The sequence below is a fragment of the Phaenicophaeus curvirostris genome, chromosome 18 (genome assembly GCF_032191515.1).
Source record: "Phaenicophaeus curvirostris isolate KB17595 chromosome 18, BPBGC_Pcur_1.0, whole genome shotgun sequence".
In the NCBI taxonomy this organism is placed as follows: Eukaryota; Metazoa; Chordata; class Aves; order Cuculiformes; family Cuculidae; genus Phaenicophaeus; species Phaenicophaeus curvirostris.
This window is the reverse complement of record NC_091409.1, coordinates 9,454,041-9,481,984: the sequence shown is the minus strand read 5'-3', so window position 1 is coordinate 9,481,984 and position 27,944 is coordinate 9,454,041. Positions and strand designations below refer to the sequence as shown.

The 27,944-nt window shown below is 38.1% G+C and overlaps 2 protein-coding genes across 7 annotated transcripts in view; one reads left to right on the top strand and one right to left on the bottom strand.

Annotated features, from left to right (window-relative positions):
• Positions 1-1,319, top strand: part of EYA2 (EYA transcriptional coactivator and phosphatase 2) — a 97,147-nt gene extending 95,828 nt beyond the window's left edge. For 5 of the 6 annotated variants that reach the window (XM_069872061.1, XM_069872058.1, XM_069872057.1 and 2 more), the window contains one exon: positions 357-1,319. In XM_069872061.1, coding sequence (XP_069728162.1) covers positions 357-437 — 81 coding nt within the window. In that variant the 3' untranslated portion in view covers positions 438-1,319. The remainder of the gene's footprint in view (positions 1-356) is intronic. The other variant, XM_069872060.1, reaches the window with a different exon arrangement.
• A 3,968-nt stretch (positions 1,320-5,287) lies between these two features.
• Positions 5,288-27,944, bottom strand: part of ZMYND8 (zinc finger MYND-type containing 8) — a 53,630-nt gene continuing 30,973 nt past the window's right edge. The window contains exons 10-21 of the mRNA XM_069872090.1: positions 27,576-27,691; positions 26,033-26,514; positions 24,221-24,361; positions 20,748-20,900; positions 19,572-20,075; positions 17,497-17,868; positions 15,196-15,386; positions 14,234-14,314; positions 13,535-13,613; positions 11,657-11,896; positions 11,352-11,509; positions 5,288-6,683 (exon numbers count right to left, since the gene is read on the bottom strand). Coding sequence (XP_069728191.1) covers positions 6,582-6,683; positions 11,352-11,509; positions 11,657-11,896; positions 13,535-13,613; positions 14,234-14,314; positions 15,196-15,386; positions 17,497-17,868; positions 19,572-20,075; positions 20,748-20,900; positions 24,221-24,361; positions 26,033-26,514; positions 27,576-27,691 — 2,619 coding nt within the window. The 3' untranslated portion in view covers positions 5,288-6,581. The remainder of the gene's footprint in view (positions 6,684-11,351; positions 11,510-11,656; positions 11,897-13,534; positions 13,614-14,233; positions 14,315-15,195; positions 15,387-17,496; positions 17,869-19,571; positions 20,076-20,747; positions 20,901-24,220; positions 24,362-26,032; positions 26,515-27,575; positions 27,692-27,944) is intronic.

Here is a 27,944-nt window from a genome sequence, read left to right as displayed (position 1 = left end):
AACGTCCAAAAGAAAGTTCTGATTATTTTGAGTTTATCTCTATGCAAGAAACCACCAGGATTGTAACTATTGCTAAGGATTGCAGAACTGTAGCGTAATGGTGCTTTGAGTGTCCTGTTTGTACTTTACCAGATTAGTTTCCATCTCAGGTCCCCGGCTTAATTGAACTGCACTTGTTTCACAGCATTTAAAAAGTTGATACTTCATCCTCTCAGCACAGGAGAAACGCTCCAAGATGAGCCTCCTTGCTGCGACACCGTGACAACCTAGTGTCCCAAGTGCACAAACTAAGAAAGTTGTTTTGATCTCAGTATTAAACAAAAACCAAAAAATCCCCTCTTTTGGTTTCACTCTAGCACAACATGCCATTCTGGAGAATCTCTTGTCACGCTGACCTGGAAGCTCTTCGACACGCCTTGGAACTTGAATATTTGTAGCAGACCCCAACATCTTAGCACTGTGAGGGCTTCACTCAAACTGTTACATCGGTTCCACCTATTCCTCAACACTTATTAAAAAAAAAAAATCCCACAGCAACTGCAGTTTTTCTTTTTTTTGAAGGAGAACCCTTTCAGTGGAAGCCTTTAAGAACTTGCAGCCAAAGAACATTGTATCAAGTCCTTCTTCCTTTGGACAGAGGAAAAGCCTTCAGATAACTCGCTGGGGATCCTGCAGTTACATGGTTAAGCCGGACACATAGAGCTGTAGCAGCCTTTTTCCTTCAACAACAAACCCTACAAGTCCTGGATCTACTTGCCAGTTTTCTTGCTTTTGAAAGGGGAAGAGGACATAGTAAGGAGTGTGCACAGTGCGTCACATCACAGGGGACCTTCTGAAAATGAGAGTGAAACTGTTGATTTTTTTTTTTTTGTAATTTTTTTTTTTAATTTATGAACTAATCTCATTACTCTGGTATTAAGCTCTGTACCTGTGTTTTTAATCTGGCTTTTTTTTTTTTGTGGGGGAGGGTTTGGGAATGGGGAAAGTCTTAACATTCTAAATTAATGGTTCATTTCTCCAGAACAAACTCTGGGGAAAATCATATTGTGTACATTAATAATAGGGACACATGGTACCATTGGTAAGAACTGTAGCTGTGTTTTTCAATCTTACAGAGATGGTATGTGGACTGTGCATGTGTCTACGCGGTGCCTTATGCTGCCATCCTGGGGTTGGGGGCTGGAGAAAAAGTACCTTGTGATGAGCGAAAGGCATTAAATAAAAACATGTTTACATTTCGGGGAACTAGATTACCTGCCTTCTCTTCTCTCCAGCCACAGTCCATCTAGAGGTATGTGTAGAGTACACACACTCTGTTTCAAGGTTTAGGTGAGGCTGGAAGGACTCAGAGCGGAGCCCCCCGGGTGCACCAAGCAGTCGGTAGGCAGCGAGTCTGTTTAGGGGGCACAGACTGAAGAGAACCAGCAACTCTGTCTGCTGGGAGAGGACGTGGGCACTTGGCAAATCTGCCTTGTCCTGCAGAGGAAGAGAAAGGGCAAGCAAATACCGCAGCTCTGTATATTTATGCTTATGCAAATAAATGCATCTACAAGTAAGCTTCAGCTTTAGGATTTCTGCTGAGCTGGCCTCTTAATTCTTGCTGTCAAAATGTTTCAGTTCGCAGGGACTGGATAAATCTCTTAATTCACTTCCCAAACTGCTCATGTTTGCTTGCTGTGGCACCGAGTAACCTCAGAAAGGGCAGAGCCTCACTGGAACACGGTGTTAGAGATGCAGCAAGTAATACAATCCCCTAATTTATCATGTGTGAATCGAGATCAAACAAGTGCGGGTTACCCGAGTTACAAGTGTGACAGCGCCACGCAAGCCAGAGCGACATCCCGACATCTAAGAACATTTACCTGCGGGAACAGAGTCATTGCTAGATGGGAGAGGGGATTTTCTGCCAGGCTGAAACACAAAATCTGATCCTCAAAGAATCTGATCTCAGCCTTTGGCTCAAGAGGAGGCAGCCGTGCAGCAGCTGTAAAACCTGTCAGCTCTACTTGTCGGCAGCAGGCATGAACAAAACCAGCCTTTAAGTACCTGCTTGGGAGGCATTCCCGAAGAGCTGCTCTCTGGGCTGAATACGGCACGCGACAAAATCAAAGGAGATTTTGCTAGCAGTGACGTTGCTTGCCTGGAGTGCTGCTGAAATGAAAGTCTGGCAGAATTTTCCCCTCAAGGTTTTCTAGCTGTTAGACTGTTACAAATAGTAAGTGATATCACAAGGCAAGGAAATCAAACTGAATGGAGAACTGAGAGATGCTCACAAGATAAGCGCGCCCGTAAATAAAACCTTTGGAAGAGGAACAAGCAGCAGGTGGCAGGCTCCTAAGGAGGCACAACATCAGCTTTAACACCCTGTCAGTCAGCTCTTTGCTCTTCCTGGAAATCCCAAATTTAACACCTGCCTCATTTGAGTCAATTATTGGAGTACTATTTTTTTTTCTAAAACTTTTTTTAGGAAGGTTTTGCTTTCTGACTGTCTATAAAGATTCTCCAGTTCTCTTGTTTCTGTCTCCAAAGCTCTTGGCAAAGGTCTGTGTTCTGTTAGTGCCTGCTCATGCTCCACATGGTGTTGCTATGAGTGAGTTCATATTCCTCCCAGCTCCCAATTTTTGCTTACCCACAGGCCACGCGGCCGATGAGGGTGGTGCCCACCAGCACCAGGAACACTTCTTTGTCCGACGGGAGTGCCCCTTCCTTCCAGTCCCTGCGGCCGATGCCCATCTCACGGCAGCAAGAGTACTAGAGTTTCCAGGGAAGCTGTGAGGGCTAAAAGATGGGATCTGTAACTGCTGTTACTCACGGACATGCACACTCCTATAGGCCTTGCTCAGCTCTTTCACCTATGTTTTTATATTTTTGTACATTGTTACAGCATAAAATCCTTGCTGAGTCACATCACTAATCAGGCGACATGCAATGATGTGACAAGGGTCCCCAAGCAGTTGCAGAACAGCTGAAGCAAGCAAGTTGTACATCATTAAAATGTATAACTGCTGCCAAAATCTGTTGTGTTAAAAGCTGCTTGTTCCTGTCTGAACCTCTAGATACAGAGATACAGACTTCTTGTATCTGGAATAGAAAAGGGTACGTGAATCAGAACTGCCACATCTGTGTGAGGAGGATGAAAATCTCCAGACGGAGTGCGCTCCTCTTGGCTGCTCTGTGCTCCTCTGCAATATAAGCACTTGTGTCTCTACGATGTAAGCACTGAAAAGCGCGTAATTCAGCAAGAACCAGCGCCAGAAGGTGACACCACAACTGATATCAAATTCACAACCTCTGCAGCTGTAGTCTGGCCACAAAGGTCCAGTTTGAATGCAACAGCCTCTCTGTAGCCACAACTGCCCGTTCTGGGCAGCCACGTGCCACCAACCCAGCTGCCTGTGTGCTCCTCACATCCATGCGCTAACACTGGGCTTCTGTGATGACTCCTCCCTGTGGTAAACTCCATTCTGGGGGCTAACACAAAACCTCAGAGCATCCTGAATGCAACATCAGCCACTACTTTCCAAAGGGTGTAGGACTCCTGCAGTAAAACTAAAGCTAGGAAAACACTGCCACCACTTGGTAAAGCTTTGGAGTTGACTGGTCCTTTAAGAAACACCAGCATCAAATCTCTCTCCCTTCTTAACTGAAGGTCAGCGTGATAAGGTAATAATGTAGAGATTTCTAAGATGAGACCCCCAGACAGGTTAATTTTGTTCCCCAAATTAGAGGAATCAGAAGTAACTTGCCCACATCCTTCAGTCGGTTATAACAGGATGTTAAACATAAGGACCCTCAATGCCTGTAGCTGAAGGACGAAAACAAGTTTTCCCAGGATGGTGTATGGCCAAAGAGGCTTTTCATTGTTTACTCCCTCAGCCTCCCTCAATTTGACACCCTGCCCCTGGCATCACCCTTTGCAGCAAGATGATGAAAGCACAGCCACCCTGACTCTGCCATCAACCCAGGACTGAGTTGGGTACCACAACTGATGAACCTTCACCACCAGCACAGGTAAAAATTCCAGACCAGGCACGGTAATTTCTCCCAAAATACTTGGATCCAAAATAAACCAGGGATATGCTACACCGGGCAGAGGGATACTCTATACACAAGCAATGGATGCAGCTTATGTGTAGTCATGGTATTCAATCATGCATTAAATAAAGCGATAGCCTATCTTTTAAGTTCATATCACAGTATCTTCTCTTCCCACGATATCAAAGCCAGAGATGTTTTCTTCCTTCACATTAATCAATACAAAGTAATCTTCAGAAAAACAGTGAACATCATACCATAACTGGCTAAAGCATCAAAAAAAAAAAAAATACAGTCACTAGAACATCCAAGACAGTACCTTGATCTAGACCCAGTAATTCTTTCTGGGAGTTATTTCGTGTTTATATAAACCTTTGCTAGGATTTGTTCACCTGTTGTTTATCACAAGGAAAGAAACCTGTTTTGTAGAAAAAAAACAATGCCCATTACAATTAAAACCCATAGACTGAAACAGGCTTCAGAAAGTTGTGTGTTTCCTGTAACAATTTGACTTGTGCCCCTTTTTCCTCCTAACACAAGAGCTCATCTCTGCAACACCAGAATTCATTTTACAAAACATCATTTCAAGCTTTCAAAATCTGTGCTTTTCTTTAAAGAGCAGCACTGGGAACATTAACTTTAGTTGTTTCACAGATGCTTGTATCAAGGTTAATCCAGGAGAAGGAACTTCAAGACAATATCCCCAGTAAGGTTTTACTGTGAGCTCCCCATTTCCTCCAGCAGATAATGAAGACACACACAGCAGTCTCACCCACTTTGATGCCCTCTTAGAGAGCTGCAACCGTCCTCATCATGAAAGCCCCTGTTCCTAACCCACAAATAAAGACTATACATAGCGATCCGACCCCCATCCAACCAATGTGTAACTTACACAGCAAACAATAGACCTTTGCTGCCCTTCAAACTGAGGGAAAGTGGATGCTGCTGAGTTTTACACCTCAATGGCTCCTGATTTACACACTGCCAGCATTGCACTGTTTTTCCTCAGATCTGACAGGCTCTGATTCAAAGGTCCCACACTTCTGAGACAGAAGAGCCAACATAAGTGAAATCATCTGATCTGGAGACTGCAGAAACGTGCATTCATCCAGATTGAAACGACACTGGAAATTCAGGAACGTGGAACATATTTCTAAAACAGTTTAATTAAAAAATTGTGACGTTTCTTGAAGAACTGGAGAAAACCCAAAGCATAGCGTGCGTCACCTGTCTTAGTCACAAAGAAACACAATTGTCAAAAAAGATATTTAAGTTTAATACAAATTTTATACAAAGAAAATGTGAAAAAATACTTCCATATGCTAAAAGCAATTATGCTTCACAAATAAGGCCAGCTAGGCTATTTTTGACACAACTGCAATTCACGAATATTCTGTTCTTGCTTTTTTCTTCTAATACTTTCTTCCCTCTAATATGGTACTAGCTGGAGACTGTACAAACCGTTCTTTTATAAACAATGGGAGAAATCAACATGACTAAAATGTACAACAGAAGGTACTGGAATGATATCATACAATTATTTTCTCATATACATACATCACCTTTGCTTTGTTCAATGCTTTCGTTTTACACAACATACAAAATGGTACTACAGTATAAGTGTAACAGACGGCATTTTCAGGGTTACTTTCTCTCATACTGTACTGTTTCATGCTTACATAAAAACATAAACTCCATCATATAAATAATACATGCTCTGGCCCAGCATCAGAGTCCTTTGCCCTCATTTCCCAGTCCATGTTTTTTTTCCACACCTAGTTCTTGTTCCATTCAAAAAGCTTTTCAAAGTCCTTTTTGGAGGATTTAAAAAAAAACAACCCAAAACTGAACTGTGAAGCATAGGAAAAAACGACACTTTACATTACTTTTCTCTGTCTTTGATATCAGTGATCAGAAATCACAGCACAACCAGCTGGTATTACACCTCCCACCTTCCTGATATTAGACTGAAGGAAATTTTTACTTAACTGTAAACTGTAAACAATATGAACAGTCTGGTCATTGTGAAAAACCAATGTCTATCTTTATGTATTTCAGGTCCACAGATTGGAAATGTCATAACCTGCCTAATACAATTAAGTGAAAAAAGATACCCTTCATCATTTGGTTGCTCAAAGAAATTCTACAAGAGTTTCAAAGTGCAGAAATTTTGTAACTGCAGTTTCCCAAGACCAGTTTTGAGTGTTAGCTTGCAATAAGGCTGTTTTAAGCTTTCCTTTTCCAACTTCAAACGCTCATTATAAGTTAAAGTCAATACAAATATAAAAAGGAGATGGTACTCTAATGACATCCACAAATTGTACATTATTTACAAAAGAAGCATAGATTTAATATGGATCTTACCTGTCCTCAGCTTTTCTAAGCCAGCACTAATGCTTTACATTAATGTAGTGTAGTTAATGCTTTGTATACGTAAACAAAGCTAAAGTCTGAACCTTTGAGGTTAATCCAAAGAACTGTATTTACTTTTCACATTTCTATTAGATTTACTAATCCCAACAATTGTATGGACTTCTTGTTAGCAGTTAGACTCTTCGTACTTGGACTGGCATTGTGGTCTGAACATACTGAACTCCAGTTCTCATTGCCACTGTCCCAGCAGAAGGACTTACCACTACAGGAATGGTCTGTGGATTAAAACCAAGAAAAACATATTGTTATGTTAAAGGTCACATAAACATGACCACAGAAGTAGAGATTTATTTTCCAGGGAAAATCCAGAACAATTTCCAATTTTGTGCAAGAATTAATACCTTTATTACTGCAGTATTACCTCATTCCAGGGTTGAAAGTAGTGTATTACTTTCCTAAAGCCAAGAGTTTTTCCCTATTATTCCTACTACTGTATAATTACAGGGACAGGTGGTCCTATAGGTACTGTACACACTCTGTCTGTGCTCGGAGAGCTAGGTTTTCATAGTTACATCCAGTTATGTATTTTCCCCAAACTGATACATGGGAAGAGGAAAAAAGGCTAAGAAAATCCTTTGTCATTTGAAAAAGTTTTGTCAAATCAAACTGGAGTACAAAAATACCCTCACTTATAAGTATATTCTTGTTACACATTTACTTAAATCTTTTTTTCCCAAAAAGAACTCCCCCATGCATTCAGTCTACACAGAACAAAGAACATCCATTTGAACAAAAAAAGTACTTAAGTTAACTTTTGCACAAATCAATAACAAAAACATCAGTATTACTGGGAACTGTCTTACACACCCTGTAAAAATATTACTATAGAATAAACTTTTCACTTCCGTCATACAGATCATGATTTATAAATCTCGACAGATGAAGTTTCGGGACATCTCTATAGGTGGTAATTGATTCTACAGATGCAGAGACAAAGGCACAAGAACGTTAAACAATCTGGTCAAGGTCACATCACTCTGGAAGATCTGGAAAAGGATTTATTGAATCTTATGTTTGTATCTTAACCTTCCTCCAAACATGTGAGAAAGGCTAAAAATGCCTATACCGTACAAACTGCAAGTAGGTTTTGGTACAATTCCAGTGATGCACGACTGGTGATCAAACAAATGCATCCTTTTCAGATCACAGCATTTTGTAGAAGAAACGGGAAGTGGGATCTTGAGGAATCTGAAAGGGATGCACAGATCTTCCCCCTGATGGTAGTGTGACATTCCAAAGAGAACACGGAAGAAGAAATACAAGTTCACTGAAGCCCAGCTTTTCCCCACACTGTTTTAAGAAACCACATTAGTGTCTCAATGGTATTCAACAAAGATTGCAAGTACTACAATGGATTACAGCCTAGAGTGTTCGTCAGCTTCTTTGTGGCAAAGTCTCTTCTCTGCCTTCCAGAAGCTTACTCATTTCATTCCCTGGAATGCAAAGACGAGGAATTCATATTTTTACATTATTTTAACTGCAGAAAGAATAAAAACAAAACATGGAACCAATTTGCTAAATAAATTCAAGATTGCTATCATTTTGTAACAATTTCAGACGTATGTAGAGGGTTCAACAGAAACGGTACCCAGGAGATATACTGGAAGTTGTTCAGAGGAAGAAATCCCTAGTTGTTAACAAAGTGCAAATTGAACCCTAAAGAAGCCATTACCTAAGTCACTGTTGGTACTACAGGTGGGGAAATCAAGGATGCCACAGTCACCTTTTAAATACACACACACACATGAAAAAATTAAGTTTCAGTTCTTATAGCGATCAGGATATGGAATGTGTGAGACTCCTTAAATGTGTTAAGATCATTCCCTGAGAGGTAAATTTTCCACCTCTGCCAGTTTCACCCATATGTACATTTTGCATACATATTAAACATGCACTAAGGTTTAAAATTATTTAAATTGCACGTGCAGTCATTAGAATACAGAGGTGTCTGTAGCTGTGCAAGACTAATGCAAATGTGTACAAAGTTTTAAACATGCACAAATGAAGGCTGAAGCCTTTCAGACGTTTCAATTACGATTTACAGAACTCAATACACTTTGTATTACAGAAAACAGATGAAGGTGCTGCCAATTTTCTGCATATCACACAAAACCACCTTATGATCTTACAACCTCTCAGTTATTCACAAAAGAGCCTAACGTCTTTGATGTTTGCTGTTTTGATTTTAAAACGTAGAAAACCTTACCGTTACAGTAATTCAGTCCAAATGACTTAGGGTCAATGCTGCAAAGGTGCACAGTGCTCTCAGTTGAGACAAAATGAGTTAAAATGCTGCTAGGAATGTGAAAAGTCGTGATCCCCACTAAGAGCAATGAAATTTGTGTGGAATACAATGGTTATGAAATACTGTACGTGTGAGTGCCTGTATTCACAGACGTCTCTATGCAAACACAGAGGCATGTATCCTGCATCTGGGGGAATGTGGGGAGTGCACACAGGGAGAGAGAAGGGCAGAGTAAATTGTGTAGCTAATTAGGCCTCACAATCACAGCACGATGAAGGTACACTATTAAATTAGTAGGTAGGTACTGCAAATTACCTAACTTCAGTCAGAAGATTTCCCACAGAGGGGTTTCTCTGGTGAACCCACCACCGAGACAGAGCATGCCACTCAGTTCCCAGTGCAGTATCAGCACCTTTCCGTTTTGTATGGAGAACGTCATATCAGTTCCCATGCTGCCTCTGAATTGAGCACTGCAGAACGTGACCAGTTGAAAGAATGGGGTATTATGCTGAATAAAATACAAAAATCAAGCTCGCTTCTTTCCCACCCTCTGAGACTGGCACTAGGGAATTCAAGCATCCTGGGTTAAGTCTTTGATGGAAAAAAAACCCAGATCTGATTCCAATGCAGGTTCTCATGATTTCGTAACACTAATGTGCAAGACTTCATGGGAGACGCACTGCTGATGAATGCATATTTTCTTTCATAGTTACTGAGATGTCACAGGAATATCAAGCATAGCTCAGAATTAATTCAATCTCTTTAGGATACCATAGACAAAAAGGTACTGAAAAGATATTTAAAATTAATTCTATATATTTACATTGATGTAGTCATCAAGTATTTACATGAAATGGACAAATAACCAACATAATAATGCAAAATGGAAGTCTGACTGTCCTCAGCGCCTTCGCTGTAGTTAATGACAATTCCTGAATCCTTGTAGTAATGAATGATGAAATGAATGGGTGGAATGTTGCACAGCAAAATAAGACATTTTGCACTGCAAGTTCAGACTATACCAGTGAATTCATATCTTGATAGAACAGCAGACGGAGACAACCCCCCAGAAATACTGAGCAATTTTAATGCCAGGAACAGTACTACTGCAGACTTTAAATGATGATATTGTACTTACAATTGTGGGTTGAGTAGTTGGAATATAGGTGGTGGTCTGCGGTACCTGGACCAGATTTATAGGCTGGTTGCTTGTCACACCTGTTGCTATCTGCAGAGACAGCACAGGCAACCTCAGTAGAAGTCTTAGCTCTTACATAAATTCCACCTAGTTGTTATTATTCTTATAATACGAAATTTGTGTTGGATGTTTTGTTTGTGTTAAAAATTTGCATCTTAATGAATTCACAGGTTACTTCTTTGTTAATGAAACAAAATTCAAATTATGAACATGATCAATGTATACAGCATGATGTTTCAGGTAGAACATCTATGTGAAAGCAATTCCAGATTTGTATAACTGGAATATTCCCTGGCATAAGTTTTAGGCAATTGATTTTCTCCCATCCCTTAATTCCCCAGTAAAACAGTTGTGCTGCCACAGACTATGCGTATGCACATCGACTGAGCCAGAGTTTAACTACCTTCACCCAAGCAATCGGGTGGAACAGCACATCCTTTTTCCTTCTTCAGATCTGTTTCCCAAGTTACTCCCTTAGATGATGTGTCAAGCCCAGAGATCTAACACCAGACAGTAGCAAAAGTGTCAAGAAATGAACACAGCTCTCTAGTTTACTATGCTTCCCAATTCTATAGGACTATCTCAATGAGACATCATGCTGGAATCACAATACTACAAAATTAGTTTGCTTTTAATATTTTAAAATACAACAAGGCTCCTACTGATGTGGGGGATCATGTGTAAGGGTTTGAAGGATCAGCCCACCCCATAAAATTTTTCATTTAATAAATCTTGCAAGGGCAGAAGAAAAACAATGCTGAAATTGCTAATAGTCAAGCCCTACCTATAAAGCAGAAACTTCTCTATAAACATTTTCTATATATGCAACGCTAAGTCCCTTTTATTAGAGCATTTGCTCATCCTTGCCTACTGAATACTATCAAGAGTAGATGCTATGGAGGATTTCATAACTGCACACTGCTCCGTTTACTGTAGATCCAGGTGATTTGTTGCATCAGTGTTATGGAACATTGTGGTACCCTAGTGGCAGTCTGTTGTGATAAAGTAAGTTGATTTGAATGCAGGTCTTGAGCTTGGCCTCTGAACCCCCAGGCAAGAAGGGCTTGGAAGTGCTGCAGTCAGTATTGCTTATCAGAAGGCAACTTGTATCGAAAGATCCAGACCAGAAGCTACACTGATGGGTCCTGGAGAGAGAGAGAGAAAGAAGTCCAGTCCCCTTTGGCTGGAAGGATGAGTCAAGCCAACACAGGTTTTATTGGGAATGAGTGAAGGGGAAAGGGTGTTCCTGGAGGAGAGGAGATTTTTTTTGTCAAGATGAAGGAAAAAAAAAACCACAATTCCCTATCTCACTCCCCAAATCATACTTTGAAATATGCAAATGGTCATAAATTCCTGGCTGATCCAGGGAAGCCTTAAGGAGTAGGTTGCAGAGAAATCTGACATATTATTTTTGTTTGAAGTTACCACAATGATACTCACTGAAACACTCTCTTTGCTTTTATCTGCCGAACCTTCCTTTTCCTTCGGGGTGCTGGCTGTTTCTGTCGGTGTAGGCTGCACACTTGAACTGGGCTGGGATGATTTATTTAATGTTTCTGTGTTAATTTCAGTATCTGTTTCTTGCTGTGTTGCAGTAGCTAAAATAAAGAAAAAAAGAGAGGGTAGTCACTACTTGTGCATCCCAGTCCCCAGTCACTCATGTCAATGAAGAATACTGAGTCACACTCTATCCCACCCTCTCTAATCCCCTCAGCTGTGAGACTGGGAACCCAGAGCAAGGTTACCTGACTGTGTGCAAGATTTCATATGCTCAGGCCAGTGAGCTTGTTGGCAGGGATAATCACAGTAGCTAGTATTCCAGCAGCAGTAAAAAATGGCCTCTTTCTTGCAGTTGGCACACCACTGCTTCTTTTTAGTTTCATCCACTGCTTGCTGCTTTTCCAGTTCCAGCTGCTTCTTCACCTCAGCAATCAAACGATCTCGTTCTTGTTCTAGACTCTGACGCATTTCAGCCATTGTCAATTCTACTCAAAATGCAAAGGAAGATGAGTTTTGCACTTTCCGCCCCCCAACAGCAAGGTGCAAACCAACGATTTTCATGAGCTTAAGGAAAACATGAAATTAGAAACAATAACTAAAATATTCCCTGAGTTTCAGCATCTCTGTTTCATATCCAGTCAAACAAATGAGAGTCTTCCATCCTCTTTTCTTTTTCTGGCACCAAGATTTTTACCCTTAACCATTAGCTTCCATTTAACATTCGTTCTAGATGTCCCAGAAAGGATCAGAATCCCCGTCTCCTTTGTGTAGTATTAACACAAAAAGGATGTACGCACAGCTGCTGCTACCATGTTCTGTCTTTACAAGACTGAACTTTTGTTCTGCTCCAATATTCAGAAAATACAGAGAATTACATTTCTTCTCTTTTCTCATAAATAACAGCAAACCAATTGTTCATTGTATCCTGATTCCTTTACAAAGACAAATGTGAAAGTTCCAAGAGGGACACTGAGAAAATTGTAAAAACTGATCACTGTGGGAACAAAGCTGTACATTTGAGCCCTACTTCAAGGAAGTGGGCAAACACAAAGAATGCATTCCAATTCTAGTTACTTTGACTTAGGATGAACCTCTGAAAAGCTCTGAAGTTGACATACTTTGAAAACACCATTAAAGTTTTTTCTTTAAATGAGTAGCTTTAGGCTGGTGACAAAGGGTTTGAAGGATTTTTCTTTTATTTCTGAGCACACCTAGACATTCAGTTCTGTGAGCTGCAGATGAGTTGTTGCCATGCCCATGTAATTCTGAAGGTTGCTATAACTGGAGTGCACCAGTGGAAAAACTGATCTATCCTGATTTGAAAGACATGAGTCTGAACATGGAGTTATTCAGCCCTTAGTTCACTTCCATTCCAGATAAGCTCTGCAAAAGACAGTGAAAAAGTGGTCCAGGACACTGTCCCACACAGTCCTAAAGGCCGTTTGGTCTGCAAGTAGTTGAGGAAGACTTGCTCACTCAATTGTAACCTTCTTCCCACAGTCAGTGCATTAAATAAAGATAATTTTAAGAGGAATTGTATTTTAATCATTGCTTCATTTCCTGCCCATATGTTTGAATGAATGCAGAGATGAAAACCCCCCTCCTAGGAGGAATATTCTTTTAACTGTTTAAGGCTGTATTTTGAGTTTGTTTCACTGACAGTCTGGCATCAAGGTTTAGTCAGCCGATTGTTCACTTTAAATAAATAGAGAAGTACACAAGTACATACATGAATCGAAGAGTCAGCTAGGATCTCCAAAGACACCAGAGGAAGCAGGTTCCCCCAGTGGCTATATTAACGCAACTTGGATCATACAAGAATTAGAATGAAGCAATCGGCATAAAATAGCTCATGAAAAGGGATTATCAACTGACGTACAGAATACTTACTCTGTCCTATCAAAAGCTCTCTTTAGCCTAAATTTGTCTCAGAGGGCTGATGGCCTGTTGCTTCCTATGCACTGACAGAAGTGACTGTGTACACAGTTGAAAAGGTGTCTGCTAACATCAGCACATTATATGATGTTTCATGTCCTTCACTTAGACAATTTGTAGTATCGTGTCATGAAGGAATACATACTACAGGCATACTGATACACTGCTTTGGACTGCTGTTTTCTTACCTAGGTTATGCTTCATTTCTGAAAGTTCTTGTTGATGTAACCATTGAAGTTTTTCTATCTCAATCCTCAAACGCCGAATCTAAATATTAAAAAATTTAATAGTTAGTAATATTCCAAGTGCACTGCATGATCCATAATTATACAGAAAAACATGCCCTAAGCAAAGAGCCTCATCGTCATTTACATCAAGGTTCCTTCATATTAACAAGAGGACAAGACCGGAGTAAACCCAAAACCAAAGTCTGAGGTATTCTCAGTATTTGTTTTGTAAGATTTTCCCACCATAACAAGTACAAGATTGTCTGAAAACAAAAAGCATTTCTATTAAACTTGCTCTTGCTTCCTCTGAAATCAATCGAGTCTCAAACTTCTCTGACTGGAAACAAAAAAATCGTTTCTCAGTTTTGCTTGCATTTATGACTTTTTTTTTCTTTTTGAACTCAATGAGGCTTAGGAAAGCATTTTGTTTCATTTACCGTTGATTGGGAATACAAATATTGCTCAAAATTGGGACTTTCTTATTTTACTTAAAACAAACAATCATTCCTTCTGAAACAGGATAGAAACTAGGATCTCCAGACAGCCTTGATTTTTAATGTTTTGCAGGTATAGCTATATGGCACTTCTATATATTAATACTATGCAACTTTTAAAGTTGAAATATAAGCAGTATGATTTTTTTTTTAGTCTTACACTAACCTCAGCTATTGTACTTCCAGTAGTATTTTTGGAGAGATCATTATATATTTCAGTCATTGTTCCTTTGATGGCATCCATCATCTGAAAGATAAAATTAAACAAATTCTTTTGCTACCTATTTTTAATATATACTCAGTTTCACTTCCTCTCAACCACTCTAATATGAGCTTACACTGCCATCAACAATGTCCCATATCTCTCAATATATTCACCTGGGTCTACTTTTAGAGGACTGTTCAGAAAGCAGGTAGAACACAACTTTTTTGATCAGGACTCTGATTTTTCAGTATCCTGAACTGGTGACCTGTTTGACTTTCTACTTCTCCAACAAATCGCCACTGATACAACTGACAAATACAACCATGAGTTTGGGGAAGAAACTCAATGCAACAAAAAAAGTGAAAAAAATGTAAAAAAGACACTGATATTGCTGATCACTGACAATCCACCAAGGCCATAGGGCTGACTGAGAACACTGAACACTGACAGTCAAGAGTAATTCTGGTGCCTTTAATGCCCTAATACCTATCTATTTCCTTATACTTTGTATTCTCCTTGATTGTTTTAAAGACCTAAGAGAGCATTTGAAAAGCTGATGTCCCATCCCTTGCTGTCACTGTTCTGATACAAATACTATAACACATCTTCTCTTGAACAGCTTTGCATCCGTTTAATAGATGAATATACACCTACCATTTGATGAAGCTATACGGTGTTTCAAAGCAAAACTACATTTTTGTTTATGTATTACTGGGCACAGATAAAGAAATATTAATGTTCACTGTAAATACGATGCTGAGGAGTTAACTACATCTTTAGGAGAAAAGATAGAAAATGGTCCAAAACACACTGCAATGGAAATAAGAAGCAGCAGTGGGGGAATGTGAGAGGCAGGGAGAATTTGGAATGTCAAAAACATGAACGTTCACAAAATTTCAGGAAAACCTTGCTCAAGAACTTACTTTGCTGGTGTATTTAGCAATATCTGCAGCCACATCAGCTGAAGCGGTTGCAATTGGCAAGTCTGCGTTAACTGAGGAAGAGAGCGTACTTGCAGATCCAGAACTGGTAACCATAGAAATCGGCTGTGTACTTGTAACCAAAGTTATAGTGGATGTGGAAGTGCTCTGGGTGATCTCTTTTTGCTGCACAGCTAAGAAAAGAGAACATACAGCAGATCAATCACATAAATGTTTATCAAAATAAATAAGCAAAGTTTTAACTTCAATGTCTAACTGAAATGTATGCATTTAACCATTTCAAACATATTATTTATACCATGCTGTCATTTAATCTATTAATTATGAAGTGCCCAGCCACTGAACTTGAACGTAATTATAAGGCTTAACGGTAAAGGTAATACACCTTTGAAATTTATTATTTTAGACTGGCCAATGCAAAAGTCTCCCTCAGATCTGTATCAGATAAGTATTTTGGGACTTTTCCATCCCACTTCCTAGGAATTCACTTCCTATCCTCCTAATATGGAAAACTCCCAACTAATACCATACGTATGAACATAAGTTAGACTTGGACATTTTCATTTGCCGTAACATTGAAACAAATTATTGAATTTTTTTTTTACTTTTTGCTTTGAAACAAAGCTTAGTGAGCCACTGTTGAAGAAAGCCTACTTCAGTAATACTTCCTGGTGTTATTTCCATTCTTTTGTTATTAACGCTACTAATTATGATTAGAGTTGTAATGTGTAATATACATATATCCAGATCAACATTAGCCTTTGGGTGGCTGCAGAGCAAGGAATACAACATTAGATTATCTCGTTAAAGCTAGTAAGCTATTCATAGTGTTAACTCAAACAGGAAAGAAAAGTTCTCTCATCTCTGATTAATGCTTCAAATAATCTTAAAACAGTAGCTAATTAAAAAAATGAGACTACAAATCAAAATGCAAAGATCCTCATCTTTTCAACTCTAATGACTTATCTGCTTAAAATATTTTAAAATACGTATCTTTTATGACAATACTTTTCAATCTGTTTTTAATGATTCACACTAAAAAAGATGTCTTCATTGCCAATATCCCCAAAACTAAATTACTGAACTAAAAAAGAATTACTGAAATAAAAAAAAATTATATTTATCTCTGTATAGTATATTTTGGTTTATGCCAATTCAGTATACAGAATTAATAGATTTTATAGTTTTCATTGGATGTATTTCTAGCATATAATTATTAAGATGGAACATTGCTATGCTGTGCTCAATAGTAAATACACTGAGAAAGAAGACTCACAAGCTGAACCTTTAAAGTTCAGTCCATATGATTAAGCCCCTATATTACTGCATGACTATTAAAAATAAGACTTCACAAAGTTTCACATTTATTTTTATCACTGAATATTTCTATATCAAACTTGCACAGTCTACAAGTAGAAAGATATTGCTTCTTCAACACTTCTGAAACGACAGTCATAAAAGCAGCCTGGGACCAGAGAAATGTGCCTCTGGTAAATGTCTGTATGTCACCCATTACCTAACCCTCTCTTCTGTATGAAGTCACCGGTTTGCCAGCTGTGTAAGCAGAATGAAGAATATCAGGCATGACTGTAAACAGTTCAGTTTATTAACTTGAATTTACAAATGAAGCTAGATTTGCATTTAGTTGCTGTTCTGTGAAGTGAAGCGTTAGAAGCATGGGCTTGCATTACCAGATACTACTACTACCAAAACCTCTGGCAAAGGACTGGTAAGAAAACAGTTACGCAAACATTTTAAAATGTTTTTTGTTTGTTTAGTAAACTAGCACCAAAGTCTTGTTAAGAGCTAAGCAACAGGGATATTGAAGACACCTGTGGTCTAGGTAATTTCATTGTTATCAAATTATATTCTGAAAAACCATATAGATCAGCTTCTCGTCGGATAAAACCGGATCCAGTTTGTCAATATTAAGGTTAGTGATAACCAAGCAAGTGGAAAAGAATTAATGGTTTTATCATATAATCAAAAACACTTCAGTTCACTCTCCCAAATCTGCAATGGCTAAGAACGGCAAGAGTATTTATACAGATACACGCATACAATCTTTTGTCATTAAAATAAGGAGACATGACTCTATATACACACCAGAAAAAGCAGGTATGGTGAATAAGTTGTTGTATTTTAAAGTCACTTATCAGAGTAGAACCACACTTTGAGATTTTGTTTAAATAGAAGAACTTCTGGTTGGGCAGCCTTGGAGCACTGAGATCACTACTGGGGAATTATGGCATCACAGGCACATTTGAGTTAGAAAGTGTATACCTTTAACTGCTTGTCTTGTCTGATATCTTGTCCCTTGAGAGGACTGAGGTTGCTGGGACTGAGAATGCTGGCTCTGCTGCTGCTGCTGCCTCTGCACCTTCTGCATGTGCCATTTCTGAGAAGAGGTCTGAAATTTATTTGAGGAATTCCACACTACACGCTGCACAGCAGGAGCAGTTTCCTTAGGCAGCAGAGGCCTCTGCTTTTTCACAGGGCTTCCCGTGGCTGCAGAAGGAGCACTAACAGTAGAAGAAGCACTAGTAGTTGCTGTCACGCCAGCTGGTGGAGTCTGGGATGAAGAGCGAGTAAGTACAGGAGTTTCTGGTAGAGGCTGGGTGCTTGCACTGGAGGAAGGCGGAGTTTTACCTGCAACTAAACAAACATAAAATGTGATGCCAGCTTTTCCCAACACATCCGATTCATGATTTTTCATCTAATGTTTTAAAAAAGCCACGTGCACCTTCCAGTCTACTTTGCATTCTTTTCCTCAAAAGGTAACTGATAGTCTACAAGTGAAATCATTCCAGCCTAGCTGAAGTTGGTGGTGATGCAGAAGCACTAGCCATTAAGCCTGACCTCCTTCAGAAGATATGTGAGAGGTACACATCTGTTAGGATGTTTCTGGTTTATCACTCACACCTCTCATCTCAATTTCTTTCAGGATAAAAATACATTGAAAAGGAACAATGACTGAATAGTAACTGAAGGAATCGCATACTCAAAACTTTGTAACAAAGGTTAACTGGCACTGACAACCAAACATACAGGGTATTGATGATATCTATGTTTACTCAAAAACCTTCAACACTTCTGTGTTTATAGCGGACTCTTCCACATATCTGATCAATTTAGGCACTGGATAATTCTTCCAAAGCTGTGGCCAGGAAAACCAGCTGAAAGAGAAGGCTCATGAATTGACAAGTTTCAATGAAAGGGGCAAAGGCCTCCAGACTTGCAAGCACCAGATCTCTGTTCTAGACCAGCCACAAGTAAAGGTAGGGGCATTGGAATCACAGATAGGACACATACTATGTCTAAAATAAATTCGTATTGGTGTCTACAGATAAGTATTTAAACCTACTTTTAATTTCTCCCACAATATATATTGTTCTTTTGCCTCCATAGCAAAGTAAAATTTTAGGATTATTTATTATTTCAACCACCACTAGGACACTCATAATACATGATTCAGTTGTTCTAAAAAAAGGGCTGCCCTGCTTGATAGATTTTTAAATAAAACAAGAATCAGCCAATATAAAAACTCCCCAAAATTACAATTATTTTTAGTTTATAAGCCTATTTCCTTGATTATCTCATAATAACGTTTATCTATTAAATACCATTTCAAGATTCTAAATTCAGATGCATTAAGTTGTCTTCTAAAGTATGCTTAGTTAAACTTATTGAAAACATTGTTTTAAATAAAATGATTGGGTCAACACGCTACCAAATATAGACAAGAAAAGAAAGATACAAAGAATAAAATATTTTTCAATCTAACCCTTACGTCTGGTGTCCTCTTTTTTTTTTGGCAAAAATCTAACATGCAGAACAAGCTCAGCAAAAGACTTTACTTATCAATTGAGATTGCATTCCTCTTTTAGCAACAAACAGAAACAAGGGACAATGTCTCAGGGGCAATACACGCGATTTAGCTGTTTTTGATTATTGCTGACATTCATTTACTTCGATCTCAATGACATCTCATGCAGTTTGCACATTTGGTAAGTTCCAGCTTCTTCAATATCTGCAATTTTGAGAGGTCTACAGAAATGTAAAGATTCAACTGAAAGTTATAATAATTGCAAAGTAAATTCTACAGCTGTCGCAGAACAAATATTATAGATATTCATAGTTCTACACTGCTGAAACTCAATGAAACACATTTTATTTAAATCAGAAACTATAATAGGGAGTGAAGACCATTTTCATAGTCACAACAAAATGAAAAAATCATTCCTAAAGGTTGTTTACTTACTACAGCTGTGTTTATCTTAATGCAAAAAAAAGGTAACAACTCTGACAGCAGCCCTACAGAACAGAAGAGAAAAAGGAAGGAAATAATTTCATCCTACCATCTTGTTTAGGAGGAGTTTCTTTAGATTCTTTCTTGGTTTTCCTCCCTTCACGGCCACAATGATCATCTCCTAGATCGATGACAAGTTCACTCTCTGAATCAGAGTCCAGTCCTAGATGCACTGTTGGAGAGTCTGTTTCATCTTTACCTTTCAGTTTTTCTTTTGCAGGATGCTGTAAACTTTTTCCCTTTTCAGAAAATTCTTTTTCAGTGTCTGTAATTGCCTTTTCTTTGACTGGGTCATCTGTTTTCTCCACTTCCGGACTTGTGCTTTTAAGTTCCTCCTTGTCTTCACTCTGTGATGGGGGCTTAGGTTTTTTTTTCAAGCTCAATGATTCTTTGTCGCTTCTCGTCCCTTCCTTGTCCTCTCCATCATCTTGATCATTCTTTGATTTCTGATCCTCATCACTATATTCACTGTCACTGGTGTCGGATTTTTCAGAATCTTCAGAGTCACTGTGTTCTACTGCAGTATAAACAGCTTCAGATATTTCATTTATTCCTAATTGTGGGGAGGAAAGTACATTCCATGCTGACATCAGACTGACTGACATTGCCTAAAAAAACACTCTATATACTGGAACAAAGGGCATACATACCATTATCTTAACTGTCAGTCCTTAAGCTATGAACATTTTCCTATCTCAGAACTAGAATGTGTAAGAATAACCATCCACATATTCCAGTTCATATTTTAATTTCGTTCAACATCCCTCCTTTCAGTGCTTTTTTTCCACTACCTGCAAGCTGTTTTGTTCAACCACCTTAAAATGAGTAACACTGTTCACATGATTAAAGTCACTTACATGTATGTTTGCAGCATCAGTTTAGCACTACGTAAGTTTTGCAAAGAGAATCTCTCAATTTTTATTACCTAGAAAGTCTTTAATTAAGTGTACAAAGCAAATATTAAGACTGTAATTCTGTCACACTACCTACAACAGAATGGTACAAAAACAGATTAAAAGAAGAAAGCTTTTTGACAAAAATCTGTATTTTCAAGTAAGCTAGTTCAGTGCATTCTACTTGCCTCAGAGCTCAAACATCCTCTACTCTTGTTTTAATGCATAAAATATTTAAGGTTCTACTAATTGAAAACTTTTTTTAAACCCCAATTCAGAATTTCCTCAAGTGTATCCTTCAGATGTCCACTGTATTCTTGAGGTATACTTACCAAGTTGTGCTTTACAACTCTCTATTGTCTTGTCCAGATTAAGCTGGAACCTACTACGTATCTGTCGTTTTGGTGAAATTAGTTGCACAGGAGTGGTCTGCTGTTGGACTGACTCACTCAACTCTTTCAGATCCATCTCAGCTTTGCTACGATCTAGAAAAAGAAAAATATTTTACCAAAAGAAAAGAGCAACCCAGATAAGACAAATTTCACTGAGTAACAGTGCAAACAATCTGAAACATATTTCACTTCTTTTATAATTGTGGGCTAAGTAATACTTCTAAAATTACTACAAAAAATGGGTACTTCCTCTCTGCTGGTACATACTTCACATGCAAAAAGTTTGCATTTATTATGTGGACATTTTCTCTGTCAACGTAAATTTATCAAGAAACCATCACTCTAGTCTGCAGGCTGTCTGACAGCTCTTCTAGTAAGTTACTGCTGTTACTTCCTAGTAGTAGCAATATTTTCAAAGAATATGAAATAAAGAATAAGAAAAAAAATCCTTATAGCCACCATTTAAAATTCAAAAGATGTCTCATAAGAATGGAAATGAAAATGTGATTACACTAGATAAATTTATTAATTGAAGATAAAATAATAAAATTCTCAACATGTGTCAGCAAAATCTTCGCGAGTTCTCCTATACACCTAGAGAATTTTCACTGTGAAACATACAGCTCTGTCTGCAAACAGTGTAGCACTCAGTGCTAAAGCCAAAACTCTTAGCAACTAAGTTTCCCCTTTTGGCTTCCAATTTTCAGTTTCAGATTATATTTCTGTCCCATAGTCTTGTCCTTCACTCTTTGCCAGCAGTGCTGATACTGCATTAGTCCTCAGGGCACCAAACCAGTCTGGAATTACCCGTTTGTTTGGAGAATGGGGAAGGGGACAAGAAGAAGGGGGAAGGAATGGAGAGAAGAATTGGGATCAAAAAAGCCAGTCCTCAAATATTTACAAAATGCTTTTTGTTGATGCACAACTCACAGAAAAGCAAAATATCTATAAAGGGCTGAGCCAGCGATTCCTCTGACAAGTTTGAATTTAATACTGAGGTACATTCCACATTTAAAATAGTGGAATGTAATATAGTAGCAAATAACTCCACTTCAACAGTACAATTGTCTCTATGAGGCTTAGCCACTCTACCTCCTGCAATGAGAATCTGTATTATAGACAGAGCAGGTACAGAAGGAACCATTCAAGTATTCACTCAGTTTTACTGTTTACTGCTAAAATAGCCGCTCCTCATCTCTTCCTAGAAAGAGGCAGCAACTTCTGTGGTGCAATCCCACAAGCTAAATATACAGGCTACAATTCGAACCATCCTGGTTTGTAACACATGCATTATAGCACACACAAATGCCATCCAAATTGTCCTTTCTAGTCCCCCTGAAACAGCCTTGACAGTAATACTGAATTTCACACTCCCATGTTATACATTCATACTGGAAGAGACTAAACATAACATGAACTCTACCACTTTCAGGGCAGTGTAAATCTTGAAAGTAAAAGTGAAAGTACTAAGGCAATTAAGTACTTATAAAAAATGTGTTCCTTGTATTAGAAATGTTTACTAAATTAGGTTTCTTCTTCCCGTGCTAACTATGACGCCTAATCCACAGAAACTGCACAGCAGCAGTGGTTGTATCACCCACAGAATTCAATGTAAGGCCTTCACAGAATTAGTTAACTACATGGCAGAATACAGAATGAAGAAAAAATGGAGAACGAGTGAAGTTGAGACACTAAAAAAAATGGAGAACGGGTGAAGTTAAGACATTAACACCTCACCAGGGAGCCCTATGTATTAATATATGAAAGAAGTCTTGCAATCCAGATTTCTCTATCTAACTTACAAGAAGGTCTCAGAGATCTGGATTTCCCATCTGTCTCATTAACGTCAAAGTATTAGTAAAAGGAAAACAAAGGGCAAACAAGCCTATTGTGGAGAAATCTTCAAGTTCTCATCTTGAAAGTCTATCTTTCTCATTACCAATTAGAACATTTTCACTCCTTACTTGGTGAAACCTGTTTCATCTTTTCTGCCTCTGTTAAACAAGGACAGATCCTGTATTATCTGGAATATGTATTTTTTCCAAGTAATCTCTGTATTGATGGCTCATTCACACCCAGTAACAACAGACAGCTCATTTCCATTGTTTTTCCTTCCTTCTTGCTGAATCGGAAGACGATCAAGGAGACCCCTAGTACGCTGCTCAAGGTACAGAAGAGTGTTTTCTGAACTTCCAGGAAGAAACCTTGTTTGCATTATGCATGACAATGAGTCACAGTAACTCACAGCTGAAACCCACAGGATTCACAAATGAATCTATGGCACAGCTGCCAGTATTAAATTAAGAAAGGTTGCCATTTTCATTCCTAGCACCAAAGAGTATATCTAGCAAAGGAAACTCCCCTAGAGCTCGAAAAATAATTGATATTCTACTTGAATATACTGATATTCTACTAGCTGTTCTTTTATGGATCATAACATCACCTTTTGCGATCCACATTATTTATTCAAAATATTCTATGCTCCAGCTAATGTCTCCCTCCTGTGGCTCAAACTACTGCAGCACTGCAGATTTCTTAACATTTCTTAACATTTTTCCAAAAGCACTGTCAACACAGTAAGGTGATAGATTAACACACCGAAAAAAAAAAAAAACACCTTGTCAGCTTGGATCCAGAATCAGAATGCCTGTAAGTCACTGAAAACATTAATTAAGCATTTGAGCCCAAGCCCTCCTGAAGTATTTGGCCAACACCAAGGGGGAGAACCCTGTTTCTCCATGCAATGTCACATGGAGGTACAAAATAGGCAGAACTGAATCAGAATACTCACAGGAACAAAGTGTGACTGAGGAAACCGATTTACACTTGTCTGACTTTGAGAACTATTTTACCAGCTTAGTACTTACCTAATCCATCTTTCAAAATTCCAGAATCCCAAAATTTACTTCTAGGTATTTTTTAAACATCCGCTAATTCCTTTCATCCATCTATCTCCCTAGAGAGGGATGGTCAGTGAGGAGGTGATGTGAAGGCAGCAAGAGAGAAGAAGCCCTAGTAAATCCTAAACCCTAAAGACCAAAGGAAAACCTTGCCAGCAATTCACTTGAGAGACTGAGGGGTGAAGAGCAGCAATGTTCATGTAATTAGAATCTTTAGAAATCTACCTACTCTTTATAACATTCATTTGTATAGTTCAGCTGAAAAAAAAAAAATCACCCTTTAACTACTTCCTTTCATCAACAAGAAGAAACAATAGCAGGAACTTTCATTTATAAAACAAAAAAAGAACAGCATAGTTGATCCAAAAATAATTGCATACATGCCTCATTTCATTTAAAGCCCTTTGTTCATTTAGAGCCACATACAAGCAAGTTTGTTCACACTATGTTGCACCAACACCACTCTAACATACTCAGCGATCACAGTACTAGATTGTCAAAGTTAAGACTAACCAAGATTAAGATTCAGAATGCTTCCTGGAGTGGAAGTTCTTTCTTGCTTAGAAGAAATTGGCGTTGATGCTTGAGGAGAGAAAGGTTTGGGGCTGCCTGACAAGCTCCCTGCTTGTCCCGTTCTTGTTGGTGCTGGAGAAGCTGAAAAAGTACAAAATTCATAAAGAAAGATTTAAAAATAATCGCAACAAAGCCATACGTACTGGGACAAAACAGTTTTTAAGCCTACACAAGCAGGGGAAGGATTTTTATTAAATAACTTCAACACTGTGTTATACCTCCATTGTAAGTTACAACTATCCCTTTAATTTTAGTTTAATAAAGAAAGAAATTGTAAGGAAAATAATTTTATTGCAGCTATATAGTCAGGCCAATTGCTGTTTCAGTAACTTTTTTCCAAGTTATTTTCTACACATCACTGAAAATACAAAACAGAAGCATCCAAATAAAATCATAATGTCTAAGGATAGAGCAGTCATACTACTTGAATTACTTTTTACAGCAAACAAGTAATTTAATTTACATTTGAATGGAAACACACAGATTCCAGTAACAGGACATCTAAGCTTATATATACATAAAGTAAATGTTACAAAAATTAGCATTGGTAACAATATACAGGTAGAAAAGCCAGGTGGGAAACCGAATATTCTGGTTTAACTGCTGCTAAATCCAATCCAGCATTTCTATGTGTTAGGAGAGAGGACAGTAAGGCCTGAGGAAAAGTTAGAAAAACTCCCCAGAACTGCTATGATAATCAAAATCCAAAGTAACAGGATAACATCTGTCATCTTCTTTTATCTTCATCTGACGAAATAGCTATAATGTGACTTTCTGTTACTACCTCCACTGCTATTAAGAATTAATGTGGTATAATAAAAGTTCTATATTTTAAGACACAAAATAGTACCTGTTAGCTACACCTTATGTATAAGAGCTGTACACACATAAATACATGACAATGTATAAAGTGAATTATTCCCTTCAACATGTTATTCTACTGAAAAAAATCTAAGTATTTTCATATATTTAAATTCATACAGTTACTTTGCCATCATGTTCTTAAGATGGTCAGGATCATATCACAAGACATTTTCATACTCAAAGGTAGTTTCACAGCCTAGCCTTTAGTGGCTAGAAAGAATAAGATTATAATGAATAAATAACAGCATTTTATCTACAAATCGCAACAAAACACATTGCTTTAGTTCTCTACACAAAGACATCCTTTCACAAAAACTTCTAATTCACTCTAATTTACTGCATCATTTCTTTCAGATAGTGGTGAGCTTTCTCTTAGATATGAAAAAAGTAAGATTAAGTAGTTTGCCCGAGTGCCTCAAAATTAGGTAGTGTAGCCTTTGACTACATTATAGGTCCAAGAAGTCCAAATTCCCTACTCTACAGTCCTTTTTGTCTTTACCCACTTCACCCATGGAACTGTAGTTTTATCATATTTTAGTTACTCAGTTGGGAACACTGAAAATTAAACTCATTGCCTTGAAAAAGAGCTATCTTATTTTAAATAGAATACCTCCTAATCATGATAATTCTAACTCTTCTTGTATTTACTTCCACTCTCCATTCATCCTCATAGTTACAACTATTTCATGCTATTTAAACCGAAGGGTCTGGCTGCTTATCGAGATTACTTTTCTTTCTCAATGTGACAGACTGTTATTTCTTATCTATGACCTTTTTTCTAAAATTTCTTCATAAAATGAGTCATCACACACCCTGTCTTTAAAAAGTACATGGAATAAACCCAGTCCATTAACCAAATGCAAAGTCCTGCACCCCCTTTTCTTTTACCTGTATTTTTCTCAATAAAGTCCATGGATTCTTCACTGGCACTAAAATGACTGGAAGTTGCCTTTTTATCTGCATCCTGTTCAACATCAGATCCAGTGTGAACTGACGAGTTTGTACTCATTGGTGACCGTGGCATATCTGTCAACGAAATCCTGCGACCAGTACTACTGCTCAGCATAGACTTGCTCATTAGAATCTTGGGTGACGCTGTCATGTCAAAGTTCAGTTTGATTTTCTCTTGTTTGTCTGTCTTTGCAGTTCCAGCAGTCGGGTTTGAAGGGTCTAACAACATTTGGTATTGATTGTTGGGAGTATATGGTGTCCGGAAAGGTGCGTAATTAAATACTCCAAATTTTCTACGAATGTTATCAACATAAACCTCCATTTCTTGCATTGCACTATTGAAGATGCTTTTAGTCTTTTTCACAGAAAAAGGAATTTCTTTAGACATGAGGTAGCAATTATTTATTGGAACCCAGGCCCTATATTTAAAACAGAAAAATAAAAGATAATATAACTACTTTTCACACTGTGGATTGACATTGGCAACTTTTGCGCACATACTGATTTATTTTAGCCTAATCATAAAGATAGCACACCTCCGAACATTTCAAAAGACTATCTCCTTTTTTCTGTGCTTAGTTTTGCTTAGTAAATTGTAAGCCTTAGGTTATAGTAGCTTATTTTCCTCTACCCAGTAACACACGCAATATAAATAAATACTAGTCAAATGTGACAAAAATATTCCTAATAAGACCAGCCTACCCAGCTGCAAGAAAACCATACCTTAACAGTCATTCCATCTGCCATAGTTATCAGAAAACCATAAAAAGCAGGACAGAAAAAAAAGATTTCACAAGCACATTCTTAAAAACATTATATTCTATTTTACACCCCATATCAGGGCGATTAAACTCCTCAACACCAGGAAAAGTTATGTCAACAAGAACTGGACGGATTTTTTTTATAATGAAATGAGGCAGACTCTAAACCCATCCTTTCCAAGATACTAAAATACAGTTTTAATTAATTTAATTTAGTTATTTCATGGCCCTTTACAGGGTTTGGAACAGCATGTTTTTGTAACTGTATACATTTATATTTTCAGTTCATGAGAAATCAATTCATATTCATCATGACTTTCTTTCACGTAGAGTTCATAAATACAGAAAACTCAGAGCAAAACTAGCGCTTTCACCACAGATTATTTTTTCTGTATTTTTTAAATCTTTTCTCTTAGTGTCTAGACAACATACACAACTTTATTGGCCTCTTCGACCTTTAAGAACTAAGTTCCCTGCAGCACAAAACCAGACACAGAAGTTAACTTGCATATTCTCTGAGATTATATATGTATGAATCTTACAAACGTGACTTACATTCTGCAGGCATCATGTAAGAAACTAAGACTGTGTATGCTACAGTGTTACATAGTTTATTACAGTCAAGGTTCAAAAGACGTGATCCAAAAAGTCTAAGATCACTAAATTAAAACAAGAATTTTGTAAGTACAGTCCAAGACATCCTTTGGTTAAATTCCCACCTGTCATGTTGGCCAAAGAAACGGGCATCAACTTGCCCATCTTTATCCCTCAGTGCTTTAGCAGGCCAGAATGGAAAGCCTTTGAGTTTAGCCCAGACCAAAGGGTGAGGATTGCTCTAGAGAAAGAGGCAGAACACACAGTAAGAGACTACAAGTAGTATTACCTTCTAATCTGATAAACAACATGACTTAAGTTTAAGAGAGAACTTTTGGATTATACACTTCTACTTAAGAATCTTAAGGTGCCTTCCCAAGTTCGGTGCAGTACTAAAAAGAACCAGAAAATAGACAACCTGTTAATAGACCATGAAAGAAAAATCACGTCTAAATTCTCAGATCCACACCTGCAGAGACATTCACAATTCAGAA